We start from the raw sequence: 18,591 nt of genomic DNA on the forward strand, positions 1-18,591 counted from the left end.
GCTAGCAACTCCATATAAATAACTAATATGTAAACATTTGTTATAATAAACACTTATGCTAACAAAAAAGTTACTCATATGAAGTAAATACACATTCCTTCTAGAAAGAGTACGCATGCATAAATCCATGATTTACTTATGATGACGTTGTGCATGCATCAATTTGGGTAGGGAACAGAAATGAATGATATTGGTGGGACTAAACTTTTCTACTTTTAAGTTGTCAAATCTGAGATGAAGGACAAGACAAACATTCGGAATTGGCCATGTGGCGGGTCTATGACGACTAGATTTGTAGCACGAAATGACAATGCTGCTAATAAATGAAAGAAGCATTTGATTTGAGTCACCAGAGTCATATAACGGCATGAAGCCAAACTTGGGATGTGCCCACAACTTTTTTTTTAGTTAAACTGTCTCTGTAATCTTTCCTATTAAAGTGAAGCTAATAATTATCATCATCCATCCCCATAACACCTGCATACCATATATATTCACATCACTAATTCCCTTTTTCTTCTTTTCATCACATGTTTCTTTTTAAGTTTTGATGACATTCACGCTTACGCAAATGTGACTTAATTTTTTATGTTAATTTTTAAGTGTATGTTTGATTTCACTTTTAAAATGATCAATATCGACTGTAGAATTAATTTTGACTATTTATGGCCTGTTTGATATGGCTTTTACCTTTTCAAACTAGCGGTGGGAAATCTCGTTCAACTAGAAGCTCAGTTTTCTAGCTTCTTCATTTCTACGGTGGGAATGCCTTGAAACGTGATTTTGGTTGTCTCATTGCCAAACCAAACAGGCTTTTAGTTGTTGTTGAGAAGAATTGATTTGGCATTCATGATTGATTATATTTAAAATTAGAATCTGTAGTTTCTGATTCTAAATTTTATTTTTACACACAAATTTATAGTTCGATTCATTTTTACATGAATGTTTCCAATTCTATCAAAATCAATTATCTTCTTTGCACAACCAAACACATGCTAATTCATATTTATATTCTCCAATAAAAAAATAAATATTTGTACGGAAAAAGAATTTGATATTCTAAAGTTTGATCGAAAGGTAAGTAAATTTAATAAAAGATTGTGTTCTCTTGATTAGTTTGTCATTGTTGGACGATGAGGAAGAGTTTCATTGCTAAAATCTTAGGCATCATGTTTATAGATCTTCTCACTTTGTAAGATTAAAATCTCTCCCGCTCCTCCATCATGTCGAACCAAATCCTGATACCACTATTGAACCATGAGGGAAGTCTCATTGAATTGGATTATCACACTGGACTAAGACCACACAAGTGAGTTTATACATCATATCTACACTCAACTCTTCCATTCGATACGAGATTTCAACTCACACTTGACATATCACAATCGTCATTAACTAAAGTTTATTAACCTCCTGAAATTTTGATCGGGTTTCACTTATATTTACATGAGTATTTTGATATATCTCAAATAAATGAGAAATATTCATTGATCTTTTTGTTAATAGATTTTTTTATTATATTTCTTAACGTAAGCTACAAATAAAGTTTATGTTTGTGGATATCAGACACTCGATGTGAATTGTCAAGGTATCGCAATTTTAACATTTCAATTGCCTCTCATTTTTACTTTTACAAATGTTTCTGTGATTGCTGAGGTCCCACTTCCATCTGCCTTTTGCACTATTTTTAGCAAGACATTCCAGTTCTAAAAATTATATTGCAAGAAATTGTATAATAAAAAATTGATCTGAAGAAAATTTATTCTAAAAACAATCTTTAGAAATTATCAGAAACTGAAAAATTGTATAATCATTCATTCAAAGCTCACAATCGGGCTTTTTTCTATTTTCCAAACTAAACAAAATATATTCTAAAAACAAAATACAATCCTGCACACCATTAAGCTAATAATTTATTTCGATTTTCTATAATATTTGTACCAGTATTCTTATTGATTGTTGCAAATCATAGAAACATATTAAGAATATTCAACTGCATTCTGATGTGAGAGGTTGGTCAAATCACTAATTGCATAGATCTCAAACTTAGTATAGTTGAATGGTAGGTCAAATCAATAACTGAATTTAAAATGCATGCAATTGGTCAAAATCAAATTGATTAGGGCTTGTTTTACATAAAAATATCAGTGATCGAGCGATTGAATGATGAATTGAACTATCTTAGTTTTAGTCGTTATTTTTTCTTAAAGGTGTACTATTGTATGTATTTAAAGATTACAATTAAACACGGTTATTTTTTTTTTATATATCCAATCATAAATCTGATTTTTTTTTTTTTACCTTGACATTGATACGAAGTTTATCGTTTAACGATCCCTTACCAATTGTTTAAAGGGCCTAGGTCTTTTACAATTAAACACGGTTAAAATATTATATATATTATACATTTGTCTTTACCAACTGAACTAAAAACATGTATATGGCTTCATAAGTCGTTATGGTGGGTCGCTAGTAAATCATAAGGTATCAAATTGGATCTTAAGTAAAATATACAGTAAATCCATGAGTAGTCCAAATTTTATAACATTGAGTTTATTAACTCTTTCCCATGCCATTATTTGTCGGTAGTTTTCTTTGCTAAATGCGTGAAGCTAATTTTGACAAAAAACATAAAAGCGTGTAGTTGATGTATGAGAGAGAGAGAGAGATATGGAAGGAAGATGCCAAACCTCAACGCAAAGCCATATAAGTGGTTGACACTTAAGCTCCTTAACTATGTATGATATTTTTTTTGTTAAAGAGATATCAATGTCATACATGAATCTCGGTTAATTTGAAAGATGTCTTTGATTTACCAACAAAAAGTTAAACGACAATTTGTGACCCCTAGCCATAGAGCACTATTACTATATTAATCATATAGAAAACTTGTATTAAAAATTGTGTATCTCATTTTCAAAATATAAAAAGTTGTTTTTTACTAAACATAATTATTATTTATGTATTCCTTAACATATGTCTTTACATTTTGCCTCTACATTGAAACAAGTACTTGTAAGTACTGAGTAGTAGTAATTAACAAATATGAAGCTGTAGATTGGAAGAACAGCGCCATAGCAAATTAGTAAGGCTAAGGTTCCCACGGGAAAGGCTCATCCAGCCCAAAACTTGGGTTTGGATATTCAGCTCCAGCCACGAGCCACGACATGGAGGAATAATGAAACTCACTTGAACTCTTATTTGAATCTAGTAAGAGATCAGGGAGGTCGTAGAATGTATCATCCTCATCATTTAACGTTTCTTGTATGTCGTGGTCTTGGTCCTGGGCTTCGTGGAGAGAGCCCATAGTCGCTGCCTTAGCAGCAGCGGCTTGAATGTCCTTAGGAGAATTAGTGGTCGGGCGTGGAAGTTGTTGAGCTAATTCGGGGAAATTGAGGTAAGCCGAGCTGCCTTTAATGGCTTGGGCCGCAACGTCATGGGCTCGAGCTGCCATCTCGGGTGTTGGATAAGTGCCTAGCCAAATTCTTGATTTTTTCTTGGGCTCTCTAATTTCTGAAACCCATTTTCCCCAACTACGCATTCTTACTCCACGATACAATGGGTGCTTCCCATTATCACCATTGTTTTTTGTTTTGTTATCTTCAATGGAGGAGGAAGAGACAGAAACCTGTTGCATGTTTTTAGGAGATGAGACAAGAGAGAGATGGGAAGATAGTACAGTGTGGAGTGAATGAAAAATGTGGTGGGTACTATATATAGATGTTTATATAGTGGTTTGTTTGAGGTGTGATCGTGAGTGCAGAGGGATTTTACACGTATATATAAAGGAAATGGTCCAATTCAAAAGCGAAAAAAAAAATTATAAAAGTTATTCTTTTGTGGAGAAAAATAAATGATAAAAGTTGGGGAATATAAGTACTACTTTGGCCATAATTTTACTTATATTTCTACGACAAATTTTACGATGAATTTTTTAAATAATATTTTTAGAACACTTGTTAGTACAGCTCATATTTGAGGTTGATGACACTCTTTTGGTGGGGTTAAAAGTTGGGCTAACATTAGAGCTTTGAAAGTCGTGCTTATTTTGTTTGAAGCAGTTTCTAGATTAAAAGTTAATTTCCACAAAAGTATGTTGTTCGGGGTCAATGCTTCTAATTCTTGGTTGCATGATGATGCTACCTACCATGAAGCATTGTAAGCATGGCTGAATTCATTTTTCATATTTGGGGTTACTTATTGATGGAGATCCTAGGAAGCTTAATTTTTGGTACTTGTTGATTGATCGGATTAAAAAAAGATTGTCTGGTTGGAACAGTCGTAACCTCTCTATGGGGCTCGTTTGCTTTTGCTTTTTCGGGGGGGGGGGGGCAAGATCTTAGGAAAATAACTTGGATGAAATGAGATTTTGTTTGTTTGAAAAAAGAAGGTGGTTTGGAAGTTAAGAGATTGAAGGATTTTAATCTTGCTTTGTTGGGTAAGTGGTGTTTGAGAATTTTATGGTATAGGGTTTTAAGTGCTCGCTATGATGGGTGTGGGTGCGCGCGCGCGCGGGTGTGTGTGTGTGGGGGGGGGGGGACGGGTGTCTATTGTGGAGGGGTAGGACGATCTGTGTGGTGGTAGACTATCATTAATGTTAGACCCCGTGTAAGGCATATAGAGGGAGGGTGGATGCTTGACAATATTAGTCATGAGGTTGGTGATGGTAATTCTAATTTATTTTGGATAAACATGTGGATTCAAGGGATGTCTCTAAAAGTTACTTGTAATAGGTTGTTTGAGTTAGCGAAAAACAAATTGGCGACAACATCAGATATATTTGTTTTGGGATGGGGTGTGAGAATGGTGAGGTGTGGAAGTGGCGTAGAAGGTTGTTTGCTTGGAAGGATGAGTTGTTGGGGGAGTGTGTTGCACGTACAACATCAGTTGTTCTGCAGAAGGCAGGGGCGATAGATGGGTTTGGAGATTACATGCTTCACATTGTTATACTGTTAGTTCTGCTTATTATTATTTGACAGCGGTGGAAGATCACAATCATCGGAATAATATTAAGTTCTTGTGGTTAAAGTCTCAAAGTGTCTACTTTTGCTTAGTAGTTTTTTCCAGCCGGGTTCCAACTAAGGATAATCTAGCACAGAGGCATGTTTTAGCTAATAATGATCAGGGTTGTGTTGCGAATTGAGGTTTTCACGAGGATAGAGATCATTTGTTTTTTAATTGTGACTTTTTTGGTAGACTTTGGTATCTAATTTCAAACTAGTTACGCTTCACTACGACGTTTCATGCCAGCTTCTTATCAGCTTACTCAGTTTGGTGGCCTGGGGTGGGGGGATTTTCGAATAGAGTTCGGCTTTCTCTCAACATTTTTTGGCTTTATGTTGTTTGGGTAATTTGGAAGGAACATAATAGACGAAATTATTAGAGAAAGGAGGAGAACATGCAGGCGTTGTTTGAACGGGCGAAGCTCCAATCTTAGTGGTTTTTTTTGAAGAAACTAAAAGATATATATTAAAATAATCAGTCCCTCAAGCACAAGATGTGCCGGAGAAAGCTGAGAAAGTTAATTACAATACAAAAAGGCTAAGTCCGCCATAAAACAAAGACCAAAAACAGACTCTACAAAACAGTCTGTAAACAAGGTAAAGGGTTTTGTCTCCAATAAGAATAATAAAAAACGAACAAGTTTTCGAAATACATCACTTTGGTTTCGATTACAAGTTTTGGCAGCTAAATCATGTAACTTGCTTAACTGCAATTTTTTAGCCTGTTTCTCTTCCTTGTTTAGTTTCGTCTCTTTGCTCATTGTATTATAACTCTGTTACTTAACAAGTTGTTTTCGACACTTCTTGTGCTGATTCAACTTGTTTTGGTTGTTTAATATATTTATCTCCTTTTAGCCTTTTAAAAAAATATATAAATGAAAGAAAATAAATAATACTTTTATTGCGTTATCTTTATTAAGGCATTAACAACTTAATTCTTGTTAAGCTGATTATTTGAAGGAATTCACGGTTTTGTAGGTAATTGATTGCTAATTTGAAAGGTTGAGGTGGCTTTTTCCAAAATTGTTCCACCATCTCTCAAGTGCAACCTCAGGGGTGAAGGAGTAGAACAACCTAACATTGGAGATACTTTGCATTTGATCACAACCTTTATTAATATTTAAAGGTTTAATAGCAGTTTTCGCCCCCTAACTTTCACGAAGTTGCGATTTTGACCCCCTAAGAAAAAAACTACAAAATCGACTTATAAGTTTTGCAACTGTAGCAGTTTTGGCCCCTCAAGGCCAATTTTTGGTAAAAAAATAAAAACAAAAAAATAACATGTGGCACCTCACTTAAGGTGCCACGTCAGCGTAGACCAAGTCAAAATTGGCCTTGGGGGCCAAAACTGCCACATATGTAAAACTTAGGATACGGTTTTATATTTTTTTTAGGAGGCTAAAGTCACAACTTTGAAAAAGTTATGGGGCTAAACCTGCTATTCACCATATTAAAATTAAGGTCAAAATTTGTTGTAACTCAAAAGAATCTTATCCATTCTCTGTAGGGTCATAATTTATTTATTTCAAACAAATAGGGTCAGAAACTTGTTTCATGCTTTTAGGACAAGAGACAAGAGGGGAGGGAGGAGTAAATGAAAAGTATGGTGGGTACTGCAGAGACTCAAATAGTGGTGGCTTGAGATTTGATGGGATTGATTGTGAGTGAACGCAACATGAATTATTTTTTGTCAATTAGTTTAATAGTTGAGGCTCCCACATTTAAATACGGAGAACCGGAGAGTCCAAAGTTCAAACATCCTGCATGATATTGTTACAGCTAGCAATTGAGCTGTATATAGTATTATTCCGTCTCTGTGAGTGTATGCAACCAACATGGAATTTTACACGTGTTTATAAAGGAAATGGATCCATTTTAAAAGGAAAAAAAAAAAAAAAGTAAATAGTCAATTTCCCTCCTGAAATTGTAAGTTTTGTCAATTACCCCCGAAATTAACAAAATTTCAATTACTCCCCTAAAATTGCATAACGTTAATCAATTTACCCCTCCGTCAAATTTTTCTGTTAACTGTTTACGGTTATGATCAAATACCCCCTGAAATTTTGCACTTATGTGCAAAATGCCCCCTAAACTTAAAAATTTAGATTTTTTTTCTTACAAAAAATCATACATTTAGTTCTTCAAGTAGTATATTGTACCTATTGTCATAAAAATTCTATTCACAAGAAAATGAATGAATATATGACAAAGAAATCATGGTTTTGTCATGTGCAACATTTTCATTCATATTTCATATTTATCAACAAGCCATATTTCTTCTTCCTTCTGCAGATATTAACCTATGGACACACAATTATCAAAGACTTGTGTACTTTATGACTGCATACTCTAACATAATTACCAACTTGTGTAAAAAAAAAGTCTTCTATATATGTATATATTTAAAACACATGAGAGTAACATACATTCCATAAAGATTTATTTGACCAATAGCTGCATAAACATACATTCCATACATATTTATATGATCAATAATTGTTAATTTGTTTGCTTTTAATATCTTTTGAGTCAAGCATAAAAAAAAGGGTTAAATATGTTTTGGTCCCTATAAATATACCAACTTTTCGTTTTAGTCCCTAAAAAATTTTCCTTCAATTTTCAGTTCCTCAAAAATTTTCCATCTTCACTTTTGGTCCCTCTCTTAAAGTAAACCCACATGTAGAATACATATTTTTGAATAAAATTATGCAGAAAAATTCATAATATTATAAGAAACTCTCCCAAAAAAAATTAGAATTTTTTAACAAAACATGAATTTAATATGAATTTTTATATGTTTGACGGTTAAATATTCATAATTAATTTATGTTTTGTTAAAAAATTCTAATTTTTTGGGTTAATATTTTTTACAATATTCTACACATTTCTGAACAATTTCATTAAAAAATACAAAAAGTGACTTAAAAATAGGGACCAAAAGTAGTGATTGAAAATTTTATAGGGACTAAAAGTTGAAGGAAAAATTTAGAGGGACTAAAATGAAAAGTTGATATATTTATAGGGACCAAAAACATATTTAACCCTAAAAAAAAATAAAGAATTTTCAAGTTTAGGGGGCATTTTGCACATAAGTGCAAAATTTCAGGGGGGTATTTGCTCATAATCGTAAACAGTTAACAGCAAAATTTGACGGAGGGGGTAAATTGATTAACGTTATGCAATTTCAGGGGAATTGAAGTTTTGTTAATTTCAGGAGGATAATTGACGAAACCTACAATTTTAAGGGGGAAATTGACTATTTACTCGAAAAAAAAATACTGTAAATGATATCAGTTGGTTTAATATATATAAATAAATGTGCTTAGTAGTATATTTCTTCATCCATCCCACGACAGTTGATTTATTTGACTATTTAAAGCACATTAAAAAAAATATAAATGAAATACAAAGATTAATGTGTTAATTTTAAACATGGTTAATTAAGTTTGATTTAAAATAATAATCTATAACTATTAATAAACTATTAATAAAGGCAAAACATGATTTAGGTGTAGCCTATTTTATTTCCTATTTTACCCCTCAATTATTGCAATTATTCCAAAAAAATATCAACGGATGAATAAGGAAATAAGTTATCAAATTTTAAAATCAAAATGTAACTGCTCTTTGATATTAAAACAACCGCACTATTGATGGAGGAAATATCGGAGAGGGAATAGAGAGATTCATGACTATAAATTTTAGTTCTCTATGTTAACATCCTTCTGGTTTCTTTCAACTTTTTTATTTAAGAATTTTCACTTTTACTATTATTTGTTGGTTATACACCTTCAATATTGATGGTTTACATTTGTCAGTTTCTAATTGACGGAAACATAAGTTAATTGAAAAAAAAGTGAAATCACTTACATAAGAGGAAAGAAGACAATGCCAAGTATGTTTCTAAATTTTAATTTTAATATCTTTCTCTTTCAAAATTCATTCATGAATAATATTCATAATACAACATTTACTTTTTTTTTTTTTTTTTTTATCAATGGTAACGCAAGTTATTTGGGTTAACATGTTTTTGAGAAAGATGTTGAAGGTAGTGGATGTTAAAAGATTCTTTCTCATAATTTCATGGTTTAGAGAAAAAAGTATGGTTCTTATGCCTAGACATTATACAGTTTGTCAATTCTCATCACTTGAGTTTATATAATGAATCAGGTTTCATTGTCAATCTCTATTTTATATTTTCAATTATTAGATAGTCACTCAAATCAATAAAATGAAGGCACATGCGGGTTATGATTCTCCTTTCCTTCAAAATATCTCTCTCTTTAAATCGATAACAAAAGGATTGGATTGGTTTCATCTACATGCGGGTGAAGATTGAAGAAGAAGAATGATCTATAATCTTCTATAAAGCCACATACGGGTGAAGTAAAAGAGTAATCTATAATCTTCTATAAAGATATATAAAGCCAATTTCCATTTTTGGTGTATGTAGTTGTCAGCAAATTATAAACTAATTGTTTTATAGAATTTTGATTTTTAATTTATTTATGAAATTTAATTTTGATTTTGATTTCTAATTTGTTTAGACAGTTTTATTCATTTCAGCAATCTGCAAAATGCAGTGATAACAGACAACTATCAAACTATCAGATCTAAATTAAACCAAGAGTTTTGTATTCTTCAGATTTTATTTCACAAGTCATAAGTTTTATATATTACTCTTATACGTGTTAAATAAATTATATTTGTGTATGATGTAATATCTATATAATAATTTACACAAAGAAACATAATCAAGTATATATCTACGTTAGAGCAATAGAAAAAGCGGACAGACGGGCACGGGAGTAATTGCCTATTTACTCTTAAACAAATCCATAAAGCTCCAATATAAAATTCACACACATCAAAATTTTACATCCACTTTAATAATTATATTTTAAAGTACAAAAACTCTATAATTTACAATAAAGATAAAATATAGTTTTATAATCAAACAGAAATAAATTTTAAAAGATACATCTGAATTTTCACTTTAAGCCTCAAAAAATACTTTGGGTAGAATTTTCTCTCAATAGCCTTGGATTCAGCTTTCTCTTGTTCTGCCAGCATAGACTTAAGATTCTAATTTGAAGCATATTTCTTTGCCTTTTCAAAAGAAATGATAGTAGCTCGTTTGACTCTTGCATCGCAATTAAATGGAAATATGAAATGTCATTGTATCACAATTCATATTAATTTGATGTTTATGTGAGAGATTAGTGCCTGTCTGCATCCCTTTGCCTTTTTCTTTGGTCCCAAAAGAAATAAATCGAGAATGGGTATAGAGTGATCCCCCACCCATATTTACATATGAATAATGTTAACCTAAGACCTAGGCTAGGTGGTGAAGCTTGAGATTTGGAAGTGTATTCCTTTCTAAGTTTTGAGTTTGAATCTCTAAGATGTAAAATATTTTTGGGTCAGTAAATACAAAGTTTTGTTTTGCCTTTAATAAGAGTTTTTGTTTGTGGATGATGAGATTGATCTTAAAATAAGTTGATTATTTTCTAAAAATGCAGCAAAAATGAATAATGTTAAAACCACACTCTCAAATAAACACATTAAAAGTTTTCAACACACTCTCATTTATTGGTTAAAATTCACACGAGTCATACTAAATTTATATCGGATTCACGTAATTTTGCGGGACTCATGAATGTAGACCACTTCAATTTAAACATGATCTATACATTAAATTTTCATAAATTTAACCATTGAATATTTTTATATTATATTAATAATCATCCATGGCAACCATTATGGCTTTCTTTTGGAGTTATGAAGAAAATTAAACCTTTCAAAGTTTTCCCCTCTCAAACCTCCATATTTTTTCCATTTGCAAATTCTTTTTTCCCAAAGTCCTCCCCAATACTTTCTGCATTTAACTAATTTTTTTTATAGATCAACTGTTTTTGGATACATAAAGTAGATTTTTTTCCCTGTACCATTTTTTCTCTCCTAACCAAATATTTTTCAATGCATACATACTTTTTCTTCTGAAAGCATACATTTATGATCCTTTGTTTAAGGTTTTTGAATTGAACACTGGTGTATCACTCATGAATACCAGTCAAATAATTTCTTTAAATTCATATTATTTCTCATTCTACTTCATAAAAAAATTTAAAAAATAATAATTAAAATGAAATGTAAAATTAAACCATGCATCTGTTGTCTCTATATTAACCGTTATTTTGTTCACTTTGTGATTCTCCTCCGATTACCAATAATATTGCCAACATAAGACTGTAATTGATTAGCTAATATAGTTTACCTATGGTTGTTTAAAAAATAATAGTTTAAACAATTTAGCCAACCATTGAAGCGCCCGTCATTTGCCTCTGAACTTTTTGCATTTTTCTGAAATTTCTTAGTTCTATTAAAAATAATTCTGAAAGAGATAATCTTACTAATAACAGTTGTTTCTTTTATTGATCTAAAACAACAATTTTTATTTACTTTTAAAATATACAAAAAAAAAAAAAAAATTCGCTAATTTACTTAGGATGTGACACTAAGTCAAATATTAAAAAAAGAAGTATAAATTACATAAAGAACTTCAAAATAACACAATGTTGGAAGCAATCACAACCCATAAGCCTGTGATGTTGTTATGCCTAGAAATGCAGTACATGTCACAAGCAGCAAAAAAAAAAAAAATTCACCAAAAAAAATTATACATAAATCAATAATGATGTTCTAGTTCCATTCCAGATACACCGAATTTGCTACTTCCTCTCATGAATGTTATTAACCATGGAAATTAACTGATTATATCAAAGTTCCCCTAGTATGTATTCATCTACATTTATTTATCCTTCCATGCAACTTTATTGACCATTTTCAATAAAAATAGTACCACCAGCGCAATTATAAAAGACTCTAGAGTCTAGCATTATGAAGTTGCTGCCTAAGCATTGGTTGAACAAACTCCTTAAAGCCATCCGGAACAACTGAATCATTCAAAGGATCTTTCCAAGCCTCTTCATACAACTTAGGATACACATTTCCATCATATCGTCCAAGAACCGAACCAAGCAAGTGATCAGTGTAGTTAAATGCATCAACAAGCGTGATTGCATTAGGACGAACCTAATTAACAACACACAAAATCATCAGCCTTCTTATAATACAGTTAATATTAAGCAGAAAATGCTATTAACGAGAAATCGTTTAGGACAAACCTGTGAATACAAGGACCTCAATTGCTCATTGGCAAGTGATCCTTGTTCTTCAGTAATGGAGCCGGTGGAAAGAAAATCGCCCAGATGCTTATGAAGAAGAAATAAAGCATAAATGCTGCACAGAACTTCTAACTGCTGTTTCACTCCCTTTCCAGGAATATTTTGCTGCAACTTCTCTATAAATCTGAAAAACACAAGGTTATGATATGATCAACTTCTATGTTCTCAAATTTACTACACTACACTGTACTTTTTTCGGACTATTTTAAAGTGGTTGTCTTCAAGTGGACTACTGTTAAGTGCTTTTCTATGATATCAAATTTGGACTCTACATGAAAAGTAATTAAGGAAAGGGGACTACTATTATGTGTTTCTCTAGAATATAGACTTGTTCTTTCGGGAGACAATTGAGTATTACTGTAAATATAGATATGCAATCATGAAGCTCACAAGGATAGCAATCACCGACACATTAATTAAAAACAACTGATGAGTGAATTCAGTAGAAACTTACTTGGAAACAACAATTAACTGGCAATGAGCAGCTGCTGCCTCAACTAAATCAACTGATAGTTCTTGAAAACCTAACATCAGAAAGCTATTAGCAAGTAACAATAATATCCAATCATGTTGCACAAATTACAATAACAAATTAACACACGCCTTAAAAGAGTTTTTGTATAAAACGTGTAGCTTTGCATTGTGTCACCTATATGAACAAAATTTACAAAAAATAAAAAATAAAAAAAAATCGCAATTTTGTAACAGGACTGCATATTCAGTCTATTCGTAAAACTGCAGGTGGGTGATTTCTTACTAAAAAATTAAAACGCCTACGGTCTCCAATAACACGCCAATCAAGAAATAAACTACACAGACAGGTCAATAAAGCTTGTGATTCAAACAACATATCAAAATATTTACCCTCTTCGGGATTAGAGAACTTGCTAATATTTTGAGCAACAGCGACAGACATCCTGGCAGCCCTAGCTTCAAATGCTTCAATCACTACATTAGGCTTCAACCAATCCTCAGCTGAAAGGAATAAAAAGCAAGTATATAAAATCACAAATCAAAGGACACATGCATGTTTAGTGATATTAAACGAAACCATTGCCTAAGTTGTAAAAAGATTACGATTTCATTATACCTCTTTTAACATCAGATTGATATTGCATCAGCTGTTCCACTCGACCCAAATAAGCTGTGGTACCAACAGGTTTCTTTCCAGAGCCCAACTGAGAAATAGTCTTCACAAGATACCTTGCCACCTATATGAGATTTTCTAGTCATCAAAAACATCCCAAGATAATTCCTAAAAAACATCCTAAATCAGGCAGCTAATGTAAACACAAAAATGTACTAAGGATACCAATAGGCATATATAAAAACATGAAGATTTTAGACGCACCCACATGGAAGTAGGTAAACAAATTAACAGATATTATTAAACAATGGAAACCGGAATGATGTATAAGATATTTAAAAATTAACAAACCTGTAAGAGCAGCACAGTATTGTCTCCTTCATATGTGCAGGCAGGAACATAAACTGCAAATAACTCAGGTAGACCACTGCTACAAAGATAACCATGACCACCACATAGTTTACGGCATTCTTCAATTCCATCCTGTGAATGGAAGTTATTTTATTTGAATTTCAATAAAGTTCAGAGTTACAAAGTGAAGAACACGTATATGACATGGTACAATTAAAGGGTAATAACACATGACAGCAACAAACACATTTTAATCATTTAAATGAAGAGAAGGTTACTCATCCAGCCAGTTATCCCACATACAAATAGTTGAAATGAACAATAAATTAAGGGTAAACAAATTATATTGATCTTGCAAAATATATAAATCACAACATGATCTGATCTGTAGTGTTATTTTTTACTTTAAATTTCAAACTCATATCGGCAGAGTTCATGTAAAAAGTTTTAGCAGTAATGCACAGTAAAATCCATCAATGTCTTTAAAATATTCACATGTTTCAAATAACAAATTGATCAGCATAAGGTGGAACTATAGAAATGAGGAAATGAGCTTCAACATAAGGAGATAGACTAAGGGAGGAGAGTTGTCGGTAACATTTGTGGAATCTCACGAAAGGATGGCACAGCAAAAAATCCCACATATGAATCAATCGCGAAAACAATCATTTAGATGAAATCTAAAGAAGCTAAAAAAAAATTAATTAAATTGAACAGCTAAAACCAATCAGCATAGAAAGTAATATTAAGTAGCAACATACAGCAGTTGCAGAAGTAGTCAAGGATTTCAACCCTGCAGTGCAAGCATGGGCCTCGGGCAATGTTGAAAAATCATTAGCTTGTAATCTTTGAGTCACATCCGTGTAAAGCCATTTCAGCCACTCACTAACAAATCTGAAAGCATATGCAGAAGCTAGCAATGGGAAGAGTCTAGCCTGCTGTGTTTTGTAATCAATCACCTAAATCGAAACAGATAGCACAAAGTAAGACACACACATCAAACTTAAAAAGACAACTCTAACCATTCAATTTTATTCTATCCAGTCAATATCAAATAATTAATGCAAAGATGAGGAAGAATCCCATCAACCTTCCTGCTACAAGAATTACAAAAACAATTTATTTATTTTTGTAAAAAGAAAAACTACCTCAATCTACACAACCAATAACAACTTAATTAAAATGATTTGGCTAATATTTAATTGTAATTTTGGGTTCAACCTTTTTTTTTATCGCTTTCATCAAATTTACTTATTGAAAAGAATCTTCATTAGCATATCTATAATGACTATGAATTCTCCAACAAGCAATATACTTGCACCAATAGGTTTTAAAACTTACCTGTGTTTCAGGACCTCCCTTTTGAGATCCAAACTGTCTTCGAACAGCACTGTATCTGGTAGCAATACAAACTGCTCGTGACAAAGCAGTTGATGCATCAGCTACAATTGCCTGCCTCACATATACCATAGTTCCATAAATTAACTGTCTTGGAACATTGGATTGTACATATTTTCCTTCTCTAGTGACCTGTGAAACCCTGGTAGATTGAAAAACAGAGTAATTGCCACATTATTCTATTGACAAAGACTGAAAAGCACGCTAATATTGAAAATGATTAGAGAAGGTCATCTTAATATATGCTTTATTTGTTACAGATCTTTCCCCCACCCATCACAACTGAGTGATGAGTTCTACACAGGATGAAGACAGCCCTTTGTTCCTGTTTGCTTTTCTCAATCGTCGTTTCTATCCAGTTATCTAAGTACACACGTAAATAATCTAAAAGCAAACCTATTAACAATTGCATTAAAAAAGAAGTGGCAAATAATAATGTCAATGTTTCAATCTTTGATTATTAACAAGGCATTTAGTCCTAAGTAGCTAACTTCTTGCCTGCTGTAAGAGAAGTGGGTTCCAAAGAAATGCTATTCATTCATAGATAAACCACTTTAAATATTCCCCCTACCGGTATTCACTTGAAGATAATGACTAAAAGTATTTTTATTCATGTATTGGTTTTGATTCAGTCTCCCATTTTGTGAATTCACCCACATACATTGCCTAGTGGTTAGGACTGCGGTAACTTTGCTTTCACAGATCATTTATGTACTATAAATTATATACTATTAAACCTCCAACTAAGATTATCGGTTTTTTGGTTGGTGAGACTAGAGAAAGGACAAATATCTAAAACTGAACTACCTCATTAACATTTGATTCCTTGGAATTCGTACGTGGTCAAATCTCAGAACTCCATTATCCATGGTGTTATATGCTGCATTTCCAAATTTCATTCCAATATCTCCGACAGTTATACCTGGCAGAGGCAAGTGATCATCCAAGCTCCGCAGCTGGACAATGAAACCTTCAAATAGCACATATAGTTAATAAATTTGCGTCTGAGTCTAACACAAGAAATTTGGATGATTAAATTTGGCAGTTACCATGCACTCCTTGGTCTTGACCTTCAGTAATAAGACGGGCATAAACAATAGCATGTGTGGATATTTTACCCAACCCACCAGGCCACCACTGTTTTAAATCAACAATAAAAGGTCATGATATATCCAAATACAGACAAATAAACTTGAGGAATGAATGAGAGAAACACAATTGTTTTCCCTGATTGCACTTGTCAGTGCACTTAATAACATTATAAGATTATAGAATCCCAAACAGAAAATAACTGTAAAAGCTTTCGGGAGACATCACCCATTTCACTCACTTTGCTGGAAGTCAATGTGGGGCTGTGAATAATGAACTCGTCTGTTTTGGGATCAAATGTTGCAGTTGTTTCTAGCCCTTGAACATTGGATCCATGACCAAGTTCAGTTTGGGCATAGCAACCAATTATTTGCATCTTATAAGCTAGAGGTAACCATTTTTCCTGCTGCTCATCAGTTCCTTGTCCTTTGATAGCAGGCACAAACATTCCCTGGAAAAGAATATGAATAATTATAGTTTAACACAACCTGATAAAGCTGTATAGAAAACAGGACAAAAACTTGAATTATACCCAATGAAGATCTGTAAAAGCAGGCTCGTCTACAAAGGATCTAAGCTTGGAAGCTTCTTGTTCTGTAAAAGAATACAATACACGGAATTTTCAAGAATGAAAAATATCAAATGTAACAGGAAACTAATTGTGTCCCAAGGAATAAAATAACATAAACCAAATGCATACAACACTAATGCCAAAAGACTCACCATTGTCCTCGTGAGCTTAGCTCAGTTGGTAAGGACAATGCATTAATATATGCAAGGGCCGGGGTTCAAACCCCGGCCACCACCAAAAAAAAAAAGACTCACCATTAAGACGGAGCTCAATGATCCTTTTCCATGCATAAGCTGTTTTTCTCAAAGTGTTCTTAAATAACTCCTTTCTATCAAGCGAGGTTCTGTTATCCTTTCGGAATGCCTAGAAATGACAAACAACCAAGCAAGGTTACAAATTTTTAAATAAACCACATTCATCATTATCACCAAACTAAAAAGCAAAGGTGTGGGAAACAAAAGCTACCTACATACATGTTAAAGTTGAACAGTGGCATGCAAAACATTAACTAATCGCCAAGGCATTGAAATCTCTGAATGCATAACTAGATGAAATATAAATTGATATTTTTTTATAGATAAATTATGAGTAACATCATTTTCACATAGCTCCTTCCAAAAAATTCAAAATCTAGCCTTTAGAGAAGATATTTAAAAAATAGATAAAATAAAATGCAACATTTTAACGTAAGATCAAATAAAAATGAATAACAAATCAAAATGAATAATCAATTTGGCCCTTTAAATTATTAAATCTGTCAATTATCTCTAAAATTAATACAATAACAACAACAATCAAGCCTTATCCCCTAAAAAAAAAAAATCAAGCCGTATGTCACTAAGTGGGATCAAATTTAACCGTAATGTCTAGCATAAACCATGTTAGGATCCAACTCATTAATCTCTAAATCTCTAAACCTCTCAAAAAAAAAAAATCTCTAAACCTCTTAAATTAATGAAATTTTGAAATAAATACTCCTGAATTTGAAAATATTTAATCACATTAATAATTCTAAAAAAAATTCAATATTAAATCAACAAATCCAAAAGGTGTAATGTGATAAATTATATTTTAAATTTCATTTATCATTTTAGAATTTGAGGACTACACTAACTAAGAAGAGGTTTCAATTTTGTTTAGTTTAATTTTAATCAAAGTCGATAATATCTTTAGATAAGCGAAAACAACGCGAAAGAGTAAAAAAACACATAAAATAGAAAAAGTAAAAAAAATAGAATCTAGATAGCATTGGTGACATATCCGAGAAAAACGGAAGAAATCGAAGTCAACTTTATAGTAAAAAAAAAAAACAGAAGAAATCGAAGCACAAGTAAGTATAAGCAATGATAATTGCATAGTGAAGAAGCAAATTGAAAAAGAAAGAAAGAGGGAATTCATTCACCGGATCGGAAGCAACAAGACGAGAAATTCGATCGGAAAGTTCGAATTCTTGACGAGAACCAGCCCAAACGATTTTCATCTCGTTCACATCGAATTCAGCTTTGTTCCTTTCGAAAGCTAAATGATCAACACCTTCCATGGTTTGAAGAATGGAACACTTAATTTGGTCTTGGTTTGAATTTGAAGAATGAAGAACGAGGAGGATAGTGTGTTTGTTCTACTTCCTTTTGTATAGTGATGAGTGATGATGATGATGACAATGAGATTAACTAACACATATTCCACGTTTGATTTTTTCTTTTCAAACTTTGGTCCAAATTTAATTCATTACTTTGTGGAGTATCGACTTTTCATTAGAATTGAAACTAGTTCCTTGTTTTCTTTTTTTCCTTTTATCGACTCTTTGACTTTTCTTTCTTCATCTCTTCACACGTGCTTTTTAGG

The 18,591-nt window shown here is 32.3% G+C and overlaps 2 protein-coding genes across 2 annotated transcripts; both read right to left on the bottom strand.

The window, feature by feature from the left end:
- Positions 1 to 2,906: 2,906 nt before the first annotated feature.
- On the bottom strand, positions 2,907 to 3,701 carry LOC11442158 (ethylene-responsive transcription factor ERF034). The gene has a single exon (XM_003611290.3). It carries the CDS (start codon positions 3,635 to 3,637, stop codon positions 3,092 to 3,094), a length of 546 nt encoding a protein of 181 aa, XP_003611338.1. The 5' UTR covers positions 3,638 to 3,701; the 3' UTR covers positions 2,907 to 3,091.
- A 7,875-nt stretch (positions 3,702 to 11,576) lies between these two features.
- LOC11435602 (peroxisomal acyl-coenzyme A oxidase 1) lies at positions 11,577 to 18,477 on the bottom strand. The gene is made up of 14 exons (NM_001417283.1): positions 18,149 to 18,477; positions 17,001 to 17,109; positions 16,708 to 16,769; positions 16,417 to 16,626; positions 16,136 to 16,223; positions 15,894 to 16,056; positions 15,030 to 15,228; positions 14,450 to 14,647; positions 13,689 to 13,820; positions 13,341 to 13,461; positions 13,115 to 13,225; positions 12,705 to 12,774; positions 12,191 to 12,374; positions 11,577 to 12,098 (listed from the first exon to the last, which is right to left on the bottom strand). The coding sequence occupies exons 1-14, from the start codon at positions 18,284 to 18,286 to the stop codon at positions 11,889 to 11,891; spliced, it is 1,995 nt and encodes a 664-aa protein (NP_001404212.1). The 5' UTR covers positions 18,287 to 18,477; the 3' UTR covers positions 11,577 to 11,888.
- Positions 18,478 to 18,591: the final 114 nt, after the last annotated feature.

The sequence above is a fragment of the Medicago truncatula genome, chromosome 5 (genome assembly GCF_003473485.1).
Source record: "Medicago truncatula cultivar Jemalong A17 chromosome 5, MtrunA17r5.0-ANR, whole genome shotgun sequence".
Classification (NCBI taxonomy): Eukaryota; Viridiplantae; Streptophyta; class Magnoliopsida; order Fabales; family Fabaceae; genus Medicago; species Medicago truncatula.

Coding starts and splice junctions, on each gene's coding strand:
- LOC11442158 (XM_003611290.3), bottom strand. CDS start 3,637: ATGCAACAGGTTTCTGTCTCTTCCTCCTCCATTGAAGATAACAAAACA.
- LOC11435602 (NM_001417283.1), bottom strand. CDS start 18,286: ATGGAAGGTGTTGATCATTTAGCTTTCGAAAGGAACAAAGCTGAATTC. Junction 14,648..15,029: donor AGGGAGGTCCTGAAACACAG/GTAAGTTTTAAA, acceptor GTTTCGATTTAG/GTGATTGATTACAAAACACA. Junction 12,375..12,704: donor CAGTTAATTGTTGTTTCCAA/GTAAGTTTCTAC, acceptor TGTGTTTTTCAG/ATTTATAGAGAAGTTGCAGC.